The 20,047-nt window shown below is 36.5% G+C and overlaps 1 protein-coding gene across 1 annotated transcript in view; it reads right to left on the bottom strand.

Annotated features, from left to right (window-relative positions):
• Positions 1-19,453, bottom strand: part of pdgfd (platelet derived growth factor d) — a 57,015-nt gene extending 37,562 nt beyond the window's left edge. Inside the window, exon 1 of the mRNA XM_055029096.1 lies at positions 18,880-19,453. Coding sequence (XP_054885071.1) covers positions 18,880-18,997 — 118 coding nt within the window. The 5' untranslated portion in view covers positions 18,998-19,453. The remainder of the gene's footprint in view (positions 1-18,879) is intronic.
• Positions 19,454-20,047: the final 594 nt, after the last annotated feature.

The raw sequence follows: 20,047 nt of genomic DNA, 5'->3' as shown, positions 1-20,047 counted from the left end.
AACTGCTGAAAAAAGAAAAGAAAAAAAAACAAGTGGGTTAAAGGGATATTCTGAATGATATGCAAAACTCCAATAAATCCGTACTTAAAATGCCAGGCTGTTGCATTTATCTATCCATGGTGCATCCCATGCAGGGGTTTTTTATGCCATGATGGTTCCTTCAACTCCTTCTTGTGACGTTTCCATTGTCTGAGACATTCACAGAGCACTTTACATTAATGTCAACATATGACATGAATATCTTTCTAATTTTTTCTTGTTAAATAATTTTGTCAGTTACAAACTACACTTATTAAGAGACACAAAATATGTAGGGAAGGCATTATAAGAATGTATTATGGTTTCTTTACATTAAAAAGGGATGTGAATACTTTTGATACCCACTGTGCATGTTGTAACATGAGCAAAAATAAAAGCATTACCGTAAAAAAGAGAAGAAATTGGAAGACAAATCGCGAGATAAAGAGAAGAAGACATGCAGAAAATAGAAGGAGGAAGAGAGAAAAGGAAGAACAGAATGATGGATAGGGCAGAAATCCATCATTGCATGGAAGAAAGCAAAGAGGGGGAAGTCTGTGGGAGTGGGAAGAGAGTTGAGATTGAAGGAAGGGCCAGACAGAAAGAAGTAATGGATGAAGGATGAGAGAATCTTCTCCCTTTGTAGCCTCCCACGGTGGAACGCCTTTGCTCATCGACTACGTCCTCCCTGTGTGAACAAATATGTCTTTACAGTTAAGCTTGATGAGGACTGCTGCCTTTACATTATTCTACATTAATAAGTGTTACTGACTGTTTTTGCAACATAATCCAGATAGTATTTTTGAAAATGTTCTATTACTTAGGCCTGAAGTGTGGCTGCGGTATAAATACTTATCAATCAAAGCAGGGGATTCTCTTCCGAAATCTTCAACATCTGTCAAACTGGCAAATGTCATAGAAACCACTTGGGACAAGATCATGCCACCTGAATTTTACCGACCTTTTGTAGGTGTGAATATGTGCTTCTATGAAGGTTCGTAGCTAAATTTTACTCACATTAGGAGTTGACATAATAGTGCATGAGCTTAGGAGATTGTGAAGGTGTGTATGTTCATGCAGCTTGTTAGAGAAACACTGGGCCCCTGTTGACAGCTACTGTAGTCTGAACAGCAGGGCTGACGAGGACAATCAATTAGCCCCGATTTACACTAAAGCAGACAAACAGATGTTGCCTCTACAAAATGCAGTGGTTTCTAAAGGATTACCCATTTCAGTTTAAAGAATACAGTGTAGAATTTTTACTAAATTAAATGAAAGACAAAATCCTTGCTTACTGAGCAAACTCTGGCCGATGCTACACCAGCCAGTGTGAACATGAACTGGAAGCTGAAGCTCTGTCTTTTTGGCTAATGAGGTGACAATCACGTTAGAGTGTTTATTGATCTTAAATCAATGTTATCTTATACTGAAAATAAACAGAGACCATTTCAAAAGCTTAGACCCAACATTAACACAAGGGCTTACCTTATCTGCAACTGTCTTTATGACATGAGAGCATCATGAAGTGTGAGGAACTCAACAGAGTGAGATCAGGTCAATTCAGTAAAGTCACTGAAAAGTTTCTTGATTAAAAAAAAAAGGTTTTATTCTTATCTCCTTTCAAAACCTCACTGGTTTGAATATGACAATGTTTCATTGCATGTCTTAATTTTTGCCACTTTTGATCTTTGCCTTTTTGTAGTATTATCTCCAGATGATTTGACTACATCAACCAAGAGAGGAGAAGCAGCTTTCAGCATCTATGCACCAAAAATTTGGAACAAACTTCCAGAAAACTGTGAAACAGCGGAAACCCTGACTTCCTTTAAATCTCAACTAAAAACACACCTGTTTAGAATTGTATTTGAAACGTAATATGTAACAATGTATTGTTTATTCCATGAAGCATGACTTTGTGTTTTTGTGTTTATGATGTAATGCACTTTGAAATGCCTTGCTGCTGAAATGTGCTTTACAAATAAAATTTGATTTGATTTTGATTTGATCAATCTGTTTTTATTAATAGTTATGTGTCTGTGGTCATGTTTTCGTCTTTCCCTGACCAAGCAGCTCCCTCTCCCTCTGTGAGCAAACCACAGGACCTGCTGACTAACAGTGTCTCCCCACTGTGGTCAGATTACTGATTTTGTGCATTTTTAAAGCATTTTGTGACAAATCAGGCCTCAAGGACAAAGTACTGCAGTCCAAAGAGAATAAAATGTGTTTCTATAGTTGCTGAAGAAAAATAAAGGGAACTAATTAATCTATTTTAGGACAAATTAGATAATATGGAAGATTTGAAAATGGCATCAACATTGTAGTAAAAAAAAAGAAAGAAAGAAAATATGAGAACTTAGTGATACTAACTTTTGGCTTGAGTCTTTGATGTATCTATCTTTGATGATAAATGCTCCTTACTGGTAAAGTTAATGTGCTAACTTATTAAAGTTAAATAAGGTCAAAATTGGAAAAAGTATAAATAACTTGACTGGATTGTACATCTTCTGGAAGACAAGCAATTAAGAAATTATTTAAATGTTATTTAACTGGGTTGTTTTTCCATCTACTTTTATCTGGCTCTATTGAGAAATTTTGAGGCGCCAGTGTTTGCAATAATACACTGACTTGTATTTTTATTTTTTATTTTTTGTCACATTACAACCATAATATAACTTGTTTAATCCTTCATGTTATAATAAAGAATACAGCACATTTTGATTTTTTTTTTTTACACAACATTTTCAGTTATTGGACATGGTTGGGTAGAGATGATTGAGTTAAATACATTGGAGTCTGCAAAATACTTAAGTGGACAGAGGTTGACCTTCCAACAGGACAAGGAGCCTAAACATACAACCAGAGATACAGTGAAATGGTTTAGAGGAACACATCCATGTGAAAATTAGGCCTAAATCCAATTGAGAAATCAAGGCTAGACCTAAACATACATATATGTAGGTCATCGATGCTCTCCAGCCAATCTGACTGAGCTTGAGTTTATTTTTGCAAAGAAAAATTGATATCAGTCTCTAGATGTTGGAAATTGCATTCGTATTTGGACTAAGTACACATGCTCTATCACATAAACGTCCAATAAAATGCACTGATGTCTGTGGTAGGAACTAGGCAAAATCTGAAAAGGGCAAAGGGGCTTAAATATTTCTGCATAACACCACAAAATAAAACAAAAAATAAAAGGTTTCAGTACACAGATATTTGCAGTTCTTCACTTAAAAGTAACAGTAACAATTACATTTAAAACAGAAAAATTAGTGTGAAATGTTTAGAGCTATGTGCACCTTGCACTTTTAAAGTGTGTGAGTTTTGAGTGTGTTTGCCAGGCCCCAGCTGGGCTTGCACTAGTTTATCAAAAATCAGAGTTGATCCCTCTAAGGACTGCTTGGGCGCTGTTTGCTGGATATATGCTTGTGTGTGTTTGCTTGGAGCGTTGTGTGTGATGCTGAGCAGATGCTGTTGTTTTGACAGCCATCCTGCTCCCAGTCCGTCTGCCTTGCATCATCTGGATGTGTCTGTGAGTGTGCATTTGTATACGTTTGTGTCAGGGAGCATGTGCCCAAGTGCATTGTTGCCTGTATGTGTGTAGTTATGATGCAGGGTTAAGCTGCGATCTGACTGTCAAGTGTGTGTCTGACCTTCTATCTACCGCGGGGATCACTTATCCTGCTGCAGGCGCTGCAGTAGCACATAACTTCATCCTTCTGCTGTTTTTTATTCCTCTTTTTAACCATTTTTCTCTTTTAGCTCCAAGCTTTCTGCCTATCATTTCATTATTCTGATAGCACTCTAAAAACGCCTTTTCTCATGTCAGTGTCCCCTATCCCCAATCCTCTCTTCGCCATACTGCATATTCTCTGCTTTTCTCCCCATGTTTGCATCTAACTCTTCCTCACTCTGTTCTTCCAAGATACCAAACAAAAAAAATAATAATACTGAGACTCAACAAAGAGTTGACTACGAAATGAAACCAGAAGAGAAAACTAATGAAGACAACTCAGAGATTGGGGGTTTGGGGGCAACAGAAGAAATGCTGAGATGTACAAATAAAGAATCAGAGAGGAGGGGGACGAAACGCTGACAGTTAGAGAAGGAAAGATAAAAGTGTTTGACAGAGGAGGGGGAAAAAAAGTATTTTTCAAATGTGTCAGGGCAGCATTGTCAGAGTAACAAAGACGTAGCTCTTTCAGTGCACTAGAGGATGTCTCAAACACAGACTTTTTTCAACGCACACACGCAGTATAAAACATACAGTGTTTATCTCTTTTCTTCAGCTGGGATGCCTCTCCTGGGGGTGAAAGCAGCTTCTGCTCTCATCTTTCTGTAGTGTCACTTTTGACACTTGACATGTTCTTACTATTACATAGTCCTGCAAACACAATTTTGCTCATTTCAAGGTTCTTTTAGTGGGGAGGGGTGTGTGTCTCTAGTGTTTTAGGAGGCAGTGAAAACATTTAAAATGCTTGACTCTTTTCTTGATAAAACACTCCAGCCTCCTGCATTGCTGGATTGCTGTCAAGTGGGAGCCAAGACAGTTTATCAAATGCAATGACAAATCCCTTTTTTCTAAAAGTTAATCTTTCCATTTTGTTTACCCCATTAACCTCAGTCAGATTGGGAGGCATACCCTGAAATGGATGCCATTCCATCACGTGGCAACATAGAGGGACAAAGCAAATAGTCATGCACACACGATCACACCAAAAGGCATCTGCTAGATGGACCAATTAACAGATTATGCATGTTTTTGAGCTCTCAGAGAAAGCAGAGTGACAGTAAAGAAATTCTAAAGACAGCCAAGGAAACATAGCAAAGGTAAACACAAAATCAATTTTCAACAGATGATTTCATTTATTAATGCAAACCTTCTAGAACCATCCTGCTTATTTGGACAAAGAATTTATTTTAGCCAGGTCTTCACTCTAATCCTAGCCACATATTGTTTGTACGTATTGTACAGTTTCTGTGTTATCGTGCTGATAAAATCTGTCAAAAAAGACGTGCAGGAGCCGCCTCTGTGGTATAGTCGCTGCCTCATTATGTGTCTCCATGAAGACTATTTGCTATAATAATAACAACTTCACAGAGTGAAAACATCTGCCATACTCTAGAGGCTGATAATCCTTTCCCCCACTGCACATTTACTGTATGATGCAAACAGAGCCAATATTCAGTGTTTTTCACAATAACTGGAGACTTTGTCTGTGAATGTGAACAATTTTTAAGTAGCAGCTCCCATAAGCGCAAAGGGAGCTAGAGCTGAATGCATAAACACACTGCATTGGGGAGATAAACATAAAAGACTGAAACCTAGGAGGACAAACCTGCAGGTCAAGCCAACCATCTGTGCTGCTGAAACATAAAGCAATTCTAATTCCTAAGGATCCTTATAGGCGTACCATCAGCAGCTTGAATTGTTTTATATTTACACTATATATTTATATATATTTGTTGTTTTGAACCTCTTATTATATTTTTTCAACCGCCAGATTGTTGCCAAGTGCTATTGCGTCCATTCAGCTTTGAAGTGTTACAGGAATCTCTGCTCATTCATGTAACATCTCTGAAAAAATACTTCCTAAGAAATGTAGACTGTGGATGCTGACATTAGCATTGGGGATATATGATGTACCAGTCTATAAGCAATGTACATATATAACCAAGCAAAAGTTCATATATAGAAAATATGAGAATAAATGCCAAATTAGTTTTGAACTTCAATTATTATTTTTTCTTTCTCCAGGGCAGCATTTGTTTTAAAATATGCAACCTTCAGTCAAAGGAAAAAGTTTGAACTTATTTATCAAAATCACACAATCAACATTATAGATACAGAGTCAAAGCCATGCATACATCCATGATCATGAATGTCCATTAAGAAGCGATAGAAGAACCACATGCTTTTTATTTGGCTTCTGGACTGGTTCAGGGTATTTGAACCAGTCAGAAATGTTAGAGCTCCTTTAAAATGACTTGTTACCTGCAACAGTCCTGGCTTTTAAGAGTAGTCAATTTAACAATAAAATTGTTATCTCTTCTAACAACAAAACATTTCTCAAGGTATTTGGTTTCTCCATGTGAGTAGCTGTAATTTTCAGTCATGCTGGAAGATAATATTTAAGTAGGCACCTATTTGGTCAGCAGCCTCTTAGTCAATCACTTCACTGTAGGCAGTGTTTAGCACCTATTAGGCTGCTTGACCCTGAGTTCCTCCAAAACAAACACGTGAAAAGAAATATATTTCTTTTCATTTGAAGAGACAGTTTTGGTCAAAAGACTGAAACCTTGACATAACTGTCAAGGTTATGTCAAGGTTGACACTCTTGACTCCCCACTGTTTTGAGGAGTGAGAAGTCTTCAAAAGACTATATTTATAAACCGAATCTTTACCGGGAAGCTAATTAATTTTTATAAGTTCTGACGGGAAGACAAGTTAAATATCTCGCTAGAACAAAAGTTGCTGATAGGCAATGAAATGTCAGCAGTCTGCAATTTCCTAAGGGATGTTCAACCAAATATTGTTGATAGAGTATGCATATATTTAAAGCTACATGTACGATTTGCACACAATTCTTGTTTTTCTGCTCATAGTAGATTTCTGTTATATAGTCCCTACATAATGGAAAAAGGAAAATGTTCAACTGTCTCAGTAAAATCCCCAAATTACTGAAAAATTTATGCTGCTGATGAAAATATTCAGACTTCTCACAAGCATTATATATGTTTTAGTGGCAATTACATTGTAAGTGCTATTTGAGCTGCGATATTCTACAGTTATAGTGTCATCCAAAATCCATTCTCAAACACATGAACAAGCAGCCTCATCTTTGAATCTTTAACACACTCCCACCAGCACATCAGCAGGCTTTCCATCTCTTTGCTGTTTACCCACATAAGCTTTGTTTTTTCAAGGACTGAGACAGAGCCAACACTTAGAGAAGATCACTATGCACTTAATCTACATCCTTTCAAAGCACATGCTGTGTTCTGCATGCTGCTTTACTCCCATGTGTTACACTCCATTTCTTATTCATCAGACTTTTATTTAAGTTTCAGGAAACCTCTGAATCCCTCCTCAAGCCGTCTCTCCCTCTGTACTTGTCTTATCACAATCTGGTTAATTTTTTTGCCGTCTCTGCTTATGCAGCACAGCCCTGGTTCTCATGTTTCTCTTTTGTGATGCCATGCACTCTCTCCCACATCACTGCTTTTTTCACACTTCTACTGCGTCTCTTTCATATCCATCATGCTCTATTTCTGTTGTCTCATTTCATCCCTTTCCCGTCTCCATCTTTCATCAGCTCTTTTGTTCATGCACTTGTCAGCTGTTTTCTGTGAAACTCACATACAGGCAGGCTGCAGAATTTCCCTGTCATTTTCTTTGCCTTTTCTTTTTTGCTGCATGCTGCTTGTCCTAATCTTCTACTCAAGACCTTGTCCTTGTTTAGACTCCTTGTTCTCTTAATTCTCCTTTTGCTCACCCATTTCTAATTTCTAACCATTTCACTTTGTCCTTCCCTTGACAATGTTTGTTTTATGCAAATACTGCTTGCTTCCTCTGTCATACTTTCCTTTTTTAACTACATCCACTAAAACTCAGATGCTTCAGCTTCCAAGGCTTATTGTGCTCCACAAAAACTAAACATCTGTCTTTCTAACACCCTCTAGCTTGCTTTCTAATTCTCCTCCGCTGTGTCCCCAACTCAGCTCATTTTCAGAAGTGCTTTATTGGATGGTAAATTGAGTTATTATTGCCAAAGGAAGACAATACACATTAGAAGAGATAAATGAGTCTGCACAAATCACAACTTTGCAAACAAACTATTTTCTTTGGAAATTATAAATTCTGTGCCTCCAGAGTAAAAAACCCCAAAACAGGCTTTTTACCAGCATAGATAATATTGTTTAAATGGGATGCATTATAGCTATTTATAGACAAAATTATAGATATGAAGATGTTTTGGAGCATTTATTTATGTTGCCCGAATGCCTTTTTTTTTCTCTCCAGAAAACCATTTTCTATTTCTAGCAGATCATGAAAAGCCTTCTCTTACAGCTATTCAGATATTTGTCAAATAGTTAAAGCCAAAGACAGATATTGGAGGTATGAGATTAAGAAGCTAAATTATATTTTGACTTCCCTGAGCACATAGAAGGAATAAAAAAAAAAAGTCATGGTTCTGTATTTTTATCTCATTTGGCTTCGATTCTGATCAGATGTTGAGATCAGATAATCTGCTTATGTTTGATACTATACTTGGCTCTGCTCTCCCTTTCCAGAAATGTCTTATCTCTCCTCTCCACTCCTCAATCATTCCTGCTTTCGTCTATCTCCTCTTTTATACTCTATCACTTTGTCCTGCCATTGGTCCTCTCCATCTCTTTGGAAGCTGACGAAGCAGAAAAGTGGAGGGACCGCTTTTTGAACGAGGCGTATCTTTTTCCAAACACCTTTTCCCTCCTTCTCTTCTCTGCCCTTCAGGTTTTTTCTAGATTTGTTCATCAGCTGCCCAAACTTCATATTAAAATCCAAGTATCACCTTATGAATGACCATAAGCATCATTTTGCAAGACATAATTCACACTAATTGTTCTGTTTTTGTTTTTGTAATAGAAAGAAATTAAACTCCTACCCCTCCCCACACCACAATGTCTCACTGGTGAACACCCTAATACTTGTTAGCAGGAGATGACAATAGTGTCTGCCAAACATTTAGAGGTGTGGTGACTTTGGCTCGAGCAGACTGTGGATGTTTATATCTCATGATGACAGCTATTTATTGGGGGATTCCCTCGAAAGGGAGGTCCTGCAATTGTGTTTGGATGTGAGCGAGCTGAGGTGGGTGGGCAGTTCAGCGCACTGGGATGGGACTCAATGTGACTCATGAATTCCAAATAACCTCAGCGACTGTGCTTCCCCCTTTAAATCCTGCTGTTTAATATGACAAGACTGGGTAAACAAGCTCACAAACATCATTGCCCATAAAGAGAAGACTGGATCTTCCCGTTTCATGCCAAATGAATACACAGTTTTTTTTTTATGATTTAGAGGATCTCATATTAAATATGATTTAATCAAGAAGTCAAAACCAGTTAATAAAAATGAAAACAGTCTTTTCATTCTCACATTCTCACAGAGCTGTAATTTATTAGAGATAAAGTCAAGTAAACACTACTTTTAAAACAAAAATAAATAAGAATGCACTTTACTGTTCTGACTGAGCAAGTCTGCTCTCCTTTAGTTTCTAAGACTCGCCGTTCTTGTAATCTAAGTATTCTTTAGCAAAGTTTCTTCAAGCTTAATTTCGGTATTTTCAAGTTTCCGCTGACTTTCTTTCCAGAAAGTGACGTAATCTGTTAGGTAAGTAATTTAAATGTCACCAACTTCAAAGTCTATTTTGACTGTTAAAGGTATTTCAAGAACCCAGGATGGTTTGCCTTTCATTATTACTCCTCTTTGCATCTTTCCTCATGATAAAAGCATATTACCAGGAAAAAATTGTCTCCCAGAAAAGGGCTTTTGTGAGGACAACTACTTACTTTCCATTAACTACAAACTTGAATATATGGAGAATGCTAAAGCCTTCTGTTTGGTGATTTTGTTTTAAGTAAAGTAATTCAGCCATTTCAGCTAATTTCTGTTAACCTCAACAAAACAGAATCTACATCATCAATATCTATAGAGGAGGAAGGAGTAATCTCTCCTGATTTTAAAGTAAGACACAAAACACAGCGATGCCTGTGTGTCAGGTTATTGTTTCCAGGAAGTATATCTCTGAATTTAATTATTAAAATCAGAAGGTCACAACCTGTTTTCTGACTTTGGTTATGTTTCAGAAATGTAACACTTCAAATCCCAATTGGACGTCTGTTTCTGCTCCTCTTGTATTAAAGGTGACAAAACAGGAACATTCTGGAGCATTTGTAGTGACTATATGTGAGTTGATAAGTGATCTGCACATATTTATAAAAATTGCCCTGCTTTGGAGCCTGCAGAAGAGACACACAACAAATGGCCACAGTAAAATAGGAGATTCTAAGAAAACCCATTTCAGGACAAAACACATCTAATAGTCAATCTAATTACCTTTAGACATAAAAAGTCTATGAAGAGCAGGAAATAGATCAACTAAATAAACACTTTGTGATTATTGTCTATTGTATGAAAGAAAGAAAATGTCTGATGAGCTTCAATTGTACATGCAGGCTCACCAATTCCCAATGTAGCTCTCTCCTGACCAGTGATCATTTACAACAAATATCAAATAGTGTAACACTTTTTTCTGGGAAAACCTTTCTAGCGTCACTAAAACGGTGACACTATATCCAGGCCAAACCCACCTGTTTCAAGCTGCATTTGATTAGTAGTAAGTAGAACATTGATCATGTTTATTGTGTATTTACTTGAGTTTAATTATAGTATTTGATAAAATGTAATGTTTGTTTTCTGTTTTATAATTTGTGACTGTATGATGTTTTATGAGGCAAAGCAATTTGAACTGCCTCATTGTTGAAAACATCCAAATAAACTTGACTATAAACATTATAAACATTTTGGGTCCACAGCCACTACACTTGAGTTTACATTTTGTAAGGTTTTTTCTCATTATGAGTGAAACTTTAAAGCAGATATGCATTTTTTGCCCTTTCAATCACATTATAGATCTATGCTTTATAGATCTATGTAAATTTCTAAAGTTTTACAAACTGCATTTAACTTTAATGCGTTAAACTTGCTTATGTAACAGTTTTGTGTGACGCCGAAGTGCATACGAGCAATGCCGTTTTGCAACATTTGCTATCAGAACTGCAGCTTTTGATTAAAAACAGCTGAAACAGAAGGCAAAAAGATGAGAAGATAAAGTCAGAAATAAGACAGAGAGAGATTAAAAGAGAAGGAACTGGAGAGATTGAGTGATATGTGGAGAAGCACAGAATGATAAGAAGGGCCTGAGAGAGGAAGGCAAGAGATAAGAAGGGCGTTATTAGAAGAAGAGGATTTAGACTGCTATGCCAGTGCGCTTTAACAAAACATGAGGAAGCTCTGGCCCAACCAAGAACAGACGTTATATTCTCTGTTAAGCTCAGCTCCTCTTTAACTAAATAATGGCTTCTTGACATTGAATATTTGAACCAGTATGTCAAACATGTTTCTGCATGGGAAGTTAACCACGGTTGTAAGCATGACTGCTTTTCCAATGTAGCACTTCAATTGCACCTGTTTGGAACATGAAGTAGTCTAAATCCTTAGACTGCTTCATTTATTATTCCTTCAGTTGTACATCTACCAAAGAGCCTCATTATGAGAAATGCTGCTGTACAACACACATTACCAATAAAAAGAGGCAGAATTTTCATGGTATATTTCATAGTTTACAAGTGAATATGTGAGCTTTTCACACTTTGTTGGTGTCAAAACTCTTTTAAAAATTAAACAATGAATGTAAGTTATAAATCAAAGAATCCTGCTTGGCATTATGAATGATTTTAAGAAACAAAGCAGTAAATAAAAGATTTTGTGTGCACACAATAATACGTAAGTCAACATAAGTCAATCACAAGCATCGTTTAAGTCTTGTTCTAGATTATGGTTTTTGTGTCTTCCCTATTCTTAGGAACAGATATCAGAGATATCAAAAGAAGTGTTTTTTTTATTTTTTACATTTTGTCACATTATAACAATCAACAGAGCATAGGCTGCTCTCCAAATATCAGAGCTTAAAGATAAAAAATGTATCACAGCCCAAAAATGTCTTATTCAAACTCTAAACTTTTTTGAATGACTGCTTGAAGGTGCATTATGATGACCAAACCCAGTAATATATTTCATACATAGCTTTTTTATGCCTTTCTATATAAACCAAAAAATCTTAAAAATGTGACCAGCGTAACAATAGTGAGATAATATGGGGTTTGGTGTATTTTTTTTTGTCTTGGGCGACTATTTTCCTTCTTAGTAAAGATAGTTTCATACACGCAACGAGAACTCCCAAAATTAGAACTCCCATGAACAGAGATGACCTTCAACAATGTTCTACAATACAAAGCAGGATAAGAAATGTTCTTGGAAAATTTTAAAGAGTGACTGCTGCTGAAACAGATGTTTGAGGAGTGTCATCTCCTGCTCACATAAGAGCTTCCAGAGCTACCTCTTGTTCCTATTCTCCCTCTATCGCTTTTAACTATTATACTCTAGAAAGAAGGGCATTAGCATCTGCATTGCCATCCGTTTGTCATATTTAGTGCTAGGCTGATATGTGTGTAGTACAGTTCTTTGACCTATGCAGCGCTTTGGAAAAAGTGTTAATTAATTGGAAAATGTCCACAGCTTGTTATGTTACAACCAAAAATCTCAAAATGGTGCATATTTGTGAAGTGAGACATGGTTTTCAATTTTGGGCAGTAATAAAAATCTGAACTGTTTTGTTCTGATTTGTGTTTAGTCCTTTTTAGCTCCCATACCCCAAAGCAAAATCCAGTCTTCTGCAAAAGTCACCTATGTAGTAAATGAACCCTACAGCGTGGAATTGAAAAGTCTTGTTTTCCACAACTGTACACTGCTGAGCAAAAGTGACGAGAAAAAAAGTCTTCACTAAAAAAAACAAAAAAAAAAACAAAACATCAAAACATCTCTAAATAAATTTAGCCCAAAGCCATGTAAGAAATATAGCAAAATTGTGGTAATTTGTCAAATGGAATCAACGTTTGACTTTTTATTTTACAATTACAGCAGACAGAAAACTAACACTGCATATCATCTAAAATTTGCTATTCTCACTGTGAAACATTATGGTGAAACCCTCATGATGTCAACACACATAAATACACAAGGCTTCTAGTAATAATGTGACAAAATGTGAAAAGATTTAAGCAAACATGTAATGCATGGTCCATATTTGCATCCTCTTCTGACAATTAGCCAAATTTATGCTGACTGGGTATGCACTGATTTTTTTTAGCTGGTGAATAAAATCAGACTGTCCATTAGATAAGCTATGTGCAGTAACCACAGAATTAAAATAATCAAAGCAAACAAATCCTAAACAACATGGCAGAGGTGACCACAAGAACTTGCAAATGTCTTTGGTGTGGAAACTTTCCGCCACGACTCTGGAACCCAATCCTGCACCAACTGTAATAAACACTGGGACAATAAACTTAATCTGAAACTTGGAAATGTCTCTCCTTTCGGAATATTTCAGTGAATAAATCAGGAAAGTTGATGAAGGGAAAGTGGAAAGGGGCCAAGAGAAGTCAGCAATGCACCCAGCCAGTAGCTCCTTATCTGTTTTCCCTTATCACCATCAACATGAAAGAAGAAAAAAATAATACGTTTTGTAGCTGTAGAAAATATGTAACATGACTGTTAACCACAAAAAACAATAATGATTGTTTTAAACAATGTTTGTAAAATCACGTTAAACTCTCATAATAACCTCACCAAGAAAAAAGGGAATGTTAAAGAGTGAAAATTAAAATTTGATTAAAAGCATTTCGTATGCTCTTGAACATATTTATACCCTTAGAAGATTTAGGATTAAAATTATTTTTATTAATCTAAGAAGTTTTCTTTAGATGGGAAACGGATAAAGAGATAAAAGGGGTGTTTTGCGGCAGGTACAAAATAAAGTAAGCAAATACTCCACTTCCTGGAAGAAAAATAAATATTTTATTGCCTACAATACAATAAAACAGCATTCCTTTTGTGTGCACTTAATCATTTGTAGCATGTAAAAAAATAGCTATATATTTATTGAACAGTTTTGTCTTTATTTCTGTTCAGAGTGTGCAATTATTTCAGAAAATTATGTTGTTCACACTCCGTATACGCCAATTAACAATTATTTGATGACTAAATTAGTTGATTATTATTTCAATAATCAATTAATCACGATGATTTGTTTCGACCCTAAATGCAACCTATATCCAACTTTTTCAATACAGTGTGAATCTACCAATTCCGATATTTTCATCCCCCAAAAAATCTAATTTTGCCACTTCCTTATATGGTACTGCACTGTAGTAAGAAAATCTCTAATTTACAGTATGAACATGGTAAAATTCTGGAAACCACCGTACATTAGAGACTTTTTTTCACATTGTATGTACCAATGCACATCTGATAGTATGTAAAGCATCTGCAGTCTGAACAAGCATATCACATTTCATCTAACTTTTACACTATTAATGTGAGACATGAATAATAATTCTGCATCAGAACAGACCATATGCAGTTAACCTGGAACTAAACGATGGCTGAAAATTATTATAAAATTATGAAAAACATTCATTTCAGTATATTACATCACAATCACACCACTCCTGGTCTTCCTGATCTGACTACGCATCTAAATAGACTTTTCTACAGAAGTTGCCACCAAACCTCCACAAAAGGCCAATGCTATTTGTTGTACTGACTCTTTGTTAGTTTTCTTTGTCTTGTTATGTTTTTGTAAGAATGTTCTTGGCTCCCATTGCTGAATACTTTTAAAATCGACCCATAGATTGTGGAATCCACTATTACTTCTGCATATCTACATTCTTCTTTTTTGAAAGTTAGTCATTTTGAATACTGATTGCAGTCAAATTTATTCGTAATATGAGCAACCATGCAAAAAATTAAAAAAAGAAATTGGATTTTAGGAAAACATCAGAATTGAGCATCAAGATTTGCTGTGTGAACATAGCCCAAGAGTTTATAACTGCTTGCATTATATTTTTTACAGCATTCATTGTGTTTATTTGTGGGTTATTTTAGAAATTGGGTTATGTTAAAGAGGGGAAATATTGGGGGTTGATTTGAATCTCAACAGACTGTTGATGTACAGACATATTACAAAAGATGGAAAAAAAAAATGAGTCAAGTGCCAAAAATGCTTAAGAGGGAAGTAAGGGAATCTAGTGAGGCAGGGTTAATTGAAGGGGAGTCTAACTTTCTGTCAGAATATCTATGAAGTAACACCTCCTTTAATAAATATGCTCTGGGACACACAGGCTCATTCACAGTAGTCAGTGGACAAGTGAATGCCTGGGTGTCCCTATCAGCATGAGGTTATGCACATGGAAGCAACTCTAATCAGAACCAGTCAATCAAATACCGGAACTAAGCTCTCAAGTTCCACCTATCAGCCGAGGAAAACAAACACACACTTATTAATACATGTTGGCTATGAGAGCTTCTAGAGAGTGAATTATAGCAAGACTGTTGTGGATTAAAGAGCTCTTAAAGAGGCAGTATTATGCACTTTCTACACAAATAATTCAACTACTTAGAAACATTGTTTGCACTCATATTGAAAAAAACAAAAAAACAAAACAAAACTACCTTAAAGCACATGTAGCAAAATTAAAACTGACAGAAATCTGAAGAACACATTACTGGACTGTCAATTTTTCTTTTGCTGAAATTGTTAGGTTATTAAAATCTCAAGTCAAACTTTCTACAACCATCTTATCTTGTCATGTCGACTTAATAGCCCCCACATGCTTTACTTTTAATGAAAGTGGGGCTGCTTTAGAGCTACTATTCTGAAGATAATGCAAGTTTACAGAGGTCATCAAAGGTACACCACTAGCTTTTAGCAGTGAAGTATTGTTTTGTCCACATTCAGCTTAGGATGGCACTCCTTTACTGTGAGTTTTGGATGAGCAAACAGAATATAGCAGAACACTAACAATTAATTGAAACAATTTTTTGCTTGGTCATGTGCTAAAAGAAGATTGTTAATATTTTTTGAAGGCATAACAGCTCAAACAACATTCTGTAGCACCAATCAGCCTTAATGTATAGCGCAGTCATTTGGCATAGTTAGAGCTGAACAAAGATATGAAGGAATACATTCACTCAGGTGTCTATTTGTGTATGTAAACTAGTTTTATTTTTAATCTTACTTCATAATCTTAAAAATAGAAAAATCACCTAAAAACATGTGTGACTTGGGCTTCAGCATGAAGAAATTAGCATTTTGAGAAAATAACTTTGGGATTTGTCATGTCAATGACATATGCTATAAAGTAGGCATATAGTAAAAGGTAAATGGCCAATACTTGTGTAGCGCTTTTTCAGGACCCCAGACCACTTCACACTACACTTCACACACTACATATTGTAAGCTGCCCACAGCTGCCCTGGGGCAGTCTGACAGAAGCGAGGCAGCAATGCAACGGCACCACAGGGCCTTCTGTCCGACACCAGCAGGCAAAGCAGAGAAAGTGTCTTGCCCGCAAACACAACTAGTAAGTCGGGGCTCAAACCAGCAACCCATCAGTTATAAGCTGAACTCCAAATGTTGGATTTATTGAATTTTTTTTTTACAATATTCAGGACAAAAGGTTACTTTTGCTGCCATGTCACCTTCTTTTTTTATTCTGTTCTAAACTTGATGAATGTTTACCAATGTCTGCAAAGTTTTTGATTGTCCACAGTCAAATAATTATTAGCTAAATAAGTCGAAAAGTTGGTCACACAACCCTGGTGTCAAAGACACTCCAAACATTTACCATGGCCAGGTGAGTGAACTGTCCTGGAGAAGCAAAAGTGATTGCATAGCATAAGAAGAGTTTAGTTGTTCATAATAATATTATTAGAAATAGATAATTGCTGAAACATTTCAAAAGCAAATCCAATTATGCAAATGCTCTTGCAAAGGCACATACTTGACATTCCAACATGTCAAGTACAACTGGTGGTAGTCTGGCTTAGTAGCACAACAAGCTGTGTGTTCTGTAGTGTCACATACTTAAGACTTATTTACCAAAGGCTGCACATCTTTCCAACAAAACTGAAACACTAAGGAGATACACAATAGTGTGATGGGACTAATAGCAATGCATATGAAAGGTAATAAAAAGTCTAAAATATAAATGAAGTTTATTGAAATATCAAATCATTTTGAGCTGTTGTATGCTCAAAATGATTTGAGCATACAACAGCTCATATTATGACCTACATATTTGTCTTGAGTTAGGACCTGGACGTTTCTCAGTAGATTTTAAAGGTTACAGTTTCTTACATTGAAGACAGTCTTGACAATCTATATATATATATCCATATATATATAGAATTTTTTTATTAAAAATATATATTATCATGTTAACTGTCTAATATCTGTTTTGAGATTAAGTTAAAACTCCTTTCATCAGTTTGGACAGAAACAGTTATAACAAATAACTACTTTAAAAGCAAATTATTATGTTAATAATGCATCCTAGTGATCTTCTAGCTTTATGATATATTCTTGTCCTTTTCTACGCAATGTTTTTTCCGAAACTGGGAACTCAAGCTGTCAGCCACTGGTTCATCTGACATCATCTTAAAACTTTAACTTTTTGCATTCAGATACTTTTTCTATCCTGCCAGCTTTTTCTCAGTCTGCCACTCTAGAACAGCTGTGACTGTTTGTGTGAGATAATTCAGTTCACACACAATCATTTGACAAGCAGAAAGAGAACATTTGACACAGCACACTTGCTATCATTCAAACTAACATTTTCTCGATACTGCAACAAGTAGCATGCATAAATGTAAGTGTTTATATTTTTAACAGATACATGCAGAATTAAAATGGATCTCAAGTTAACCCAATATAGTTTGATGTGGTAAAGCGCTCATACATTTTCATGTTTTTCAGCTAAAAGCATCGGCCCTACTTTAAGCTTTTCTGTTTGTGCCAAATGTGTCGCTTTACAAACTGTAATGTATTTTATTAGAATTTTATGTCATAAACCAAATAGCTGCAAACAGAAAGCATATATCAAAAGCTCTCCAAACATTTTACAATAAAAAAATCTTAAATGTGTGGCAGGCATTATTGTTAAACCATCTTATCTTTGTTGAGTCAACTTTGTAAGTTTGAAATTGTTCCATACTCTTTTCATTTCCTGATGATGGGTTGAGCAGTGCTAACGGATATTCAAAGTCCAAATATTTGTTCAATAATGCTCGCTAGCAGATCTGTGAGGAATTTACGAAACAGCTGTGCTTACAGTATATAGACTTGTGGACCCTCGTTAGTAATTTTTTGATACAAACCGGCATTTGATTGCATTCAGATTTCAGATATTCATTCAAGAAAAAAAAAATGTTTAGAGCCCTGCAATATTTTCCTTGAACTTCACAGTGATGTATTTCTCTGTGCAGGTTCACCACATAGCATCCTAATAAAACACATTGAAGTTTTTGACTGTAACGTGGGTAGATGTTCAACCAGCATCAATGCTTTCTCAAGACACTGTATTTTAGATTGTGCAACAGAGATCATTTAATACATTCACATTTAAAGTTCAAGTCCCTTATGATTATGCATCATGCGTTGCTCATCATCAACAAAGACTCAAAATGATTTCAGATAATGCAGTCCTGGAAGAGCAGCTTTGCTGGACAGAATGTAATGCACTCACATATTTTCAAGTTTTCCAGCTAAAAGCAACCCTGCGGTTGAGTGAAGGTGTACAGTCATAGGCACTGCAGTATGACTTCAGCCTCAAGGGTAAGTAAAAAGTAAGTGTGGCACACTTCCAGAGAGTATGCAATGGATTAGGGAAGTTGTAGAACCAATGACAGGATCTAAGCACCCTGATGACAGTCTGCCACAAAATGCTTTTTTTTTTCTCTCTCTCTGCTTTCTCCACTGGTTGATGCTCGTTGGGATAGTTAAACATTTATTTAGTTATTTCCGTTGCTCATTTCTCCTGATCATTGAACATTTACAAGCTGTCTCATTTATTTAAAACTCACTTTGTTTCCCCCTTTGTTGTCTAAAATGGTTCAAAACATCTTTCATACAAACAAGAAGGCTGCGACCTTATAAAGTGGAGAAAAAACAAAAACAAAAACAGGCATCTTACCGTCTCTCCTGCTGTTTCCCCTCAACACTTTGGCATTGGCGACCTGAGCCCTCCCGACTTTGCTTAAAGTGGCCAACAATAAAATGATCCACATCTGGAAAACCATCGCTCCATTCATGGTGCTGTTAAACTTTTGCCCTCTTTAGGAAACTGTCCTCTTAACCTCCAAATAAACGACTAGCTTATAATTCCCAGCGAGCAAGAAGACGCTTTGACCGCTTTCCTTTCAACAGCTCTTGTGTCTGCCAATATATTTACTCTTTAGATGAAGGAAATACAAGTGCTGCCTTCCAGGAGCTCATGAGGTGCGGACGCAGCGTCTCGGCTTATGCCAAAGAGCCAAAGTGTGGAGGGAAGTTGCTGTGAAAGTTTAGGCTCCTGTTGAAACCGAGGGCAAACTCCGAAACAAGGAAGAGCAGGTGGAGGATAATATAGCTCCGCTCACGGTCAGACAATGAGACCAGAGGCGTCGGACGTCTTATCACCGTGGAAATAATAAAAAAAAGAATTCAAGTCAGTCGCTGACAAATAGTTTCTATCTAACGCATCTGCACTGTGAAAGTCAGGGCGCGTCAAAAGTTTGCCAACAGAGCGGCGCGCGCGCTCTCCATTCACGAGGGCGCGCGCGTGTGTTTGTGGGGGTGTGTTACAATAACAGATGTTGGCACAGGCGGTCAAAAGTTATTTATTTATTTATTTTTACAAAACATTTAAAGACACAAATAAACTCAATGCTGCCATTCATACACACACACATTATATATATATATATATATATATATATATATATATATATATATATATATATATATATATATATATATATATATATATATATATATATATATATATAAATTCCCTTCTCACCCACCGCGGGTGGTTCTTATCCTCTGAGCTCGGGTCCTCTACCAGAGGCCTGGGAGCTTGAGGGTTCTGCGCAGTATCTTGGCTGTGCCAAGGACTGCACATTTCTGGACTGAGATGTCTGATGTTGTTCCTGGGATCTGTTGTAGCCACTGCTCCACTTTGGGGGTTACTGCCCCGAGGGCCCCGATGACCACAGGCACCACTGTGGTCTTCACCTTCCAGGCCCTCTCCAGTTCTTCCCTGAGGCCCTGGTATTTCTCCAGTTTCTCGTGCTCCTTTTTCCTGATGTTGCAATCACTTG

The sequence above is a fragment of the Poeciliopsis prolifica genome, unplaced genomic scaffold (assembly GCF_027474105.1).
Source record: "Poeciliopsis prolifica strain line A6 unplaced genomic scaffold, Auburn_PproV2 SCAFFOLD004, whole genome shotgun sequence".
NCBI classification, from domain to species: domain Eukaryota; kingdom Metazoa; phylum Chordata; class Actinopteri; order Cyprinodontiformes; family Poeciliidae; genus Poeciliopsis; species Poeciliopsis prolifica.
This window is presented reverse-complemented; position numbering and strand designations above follow the sequence as displayed.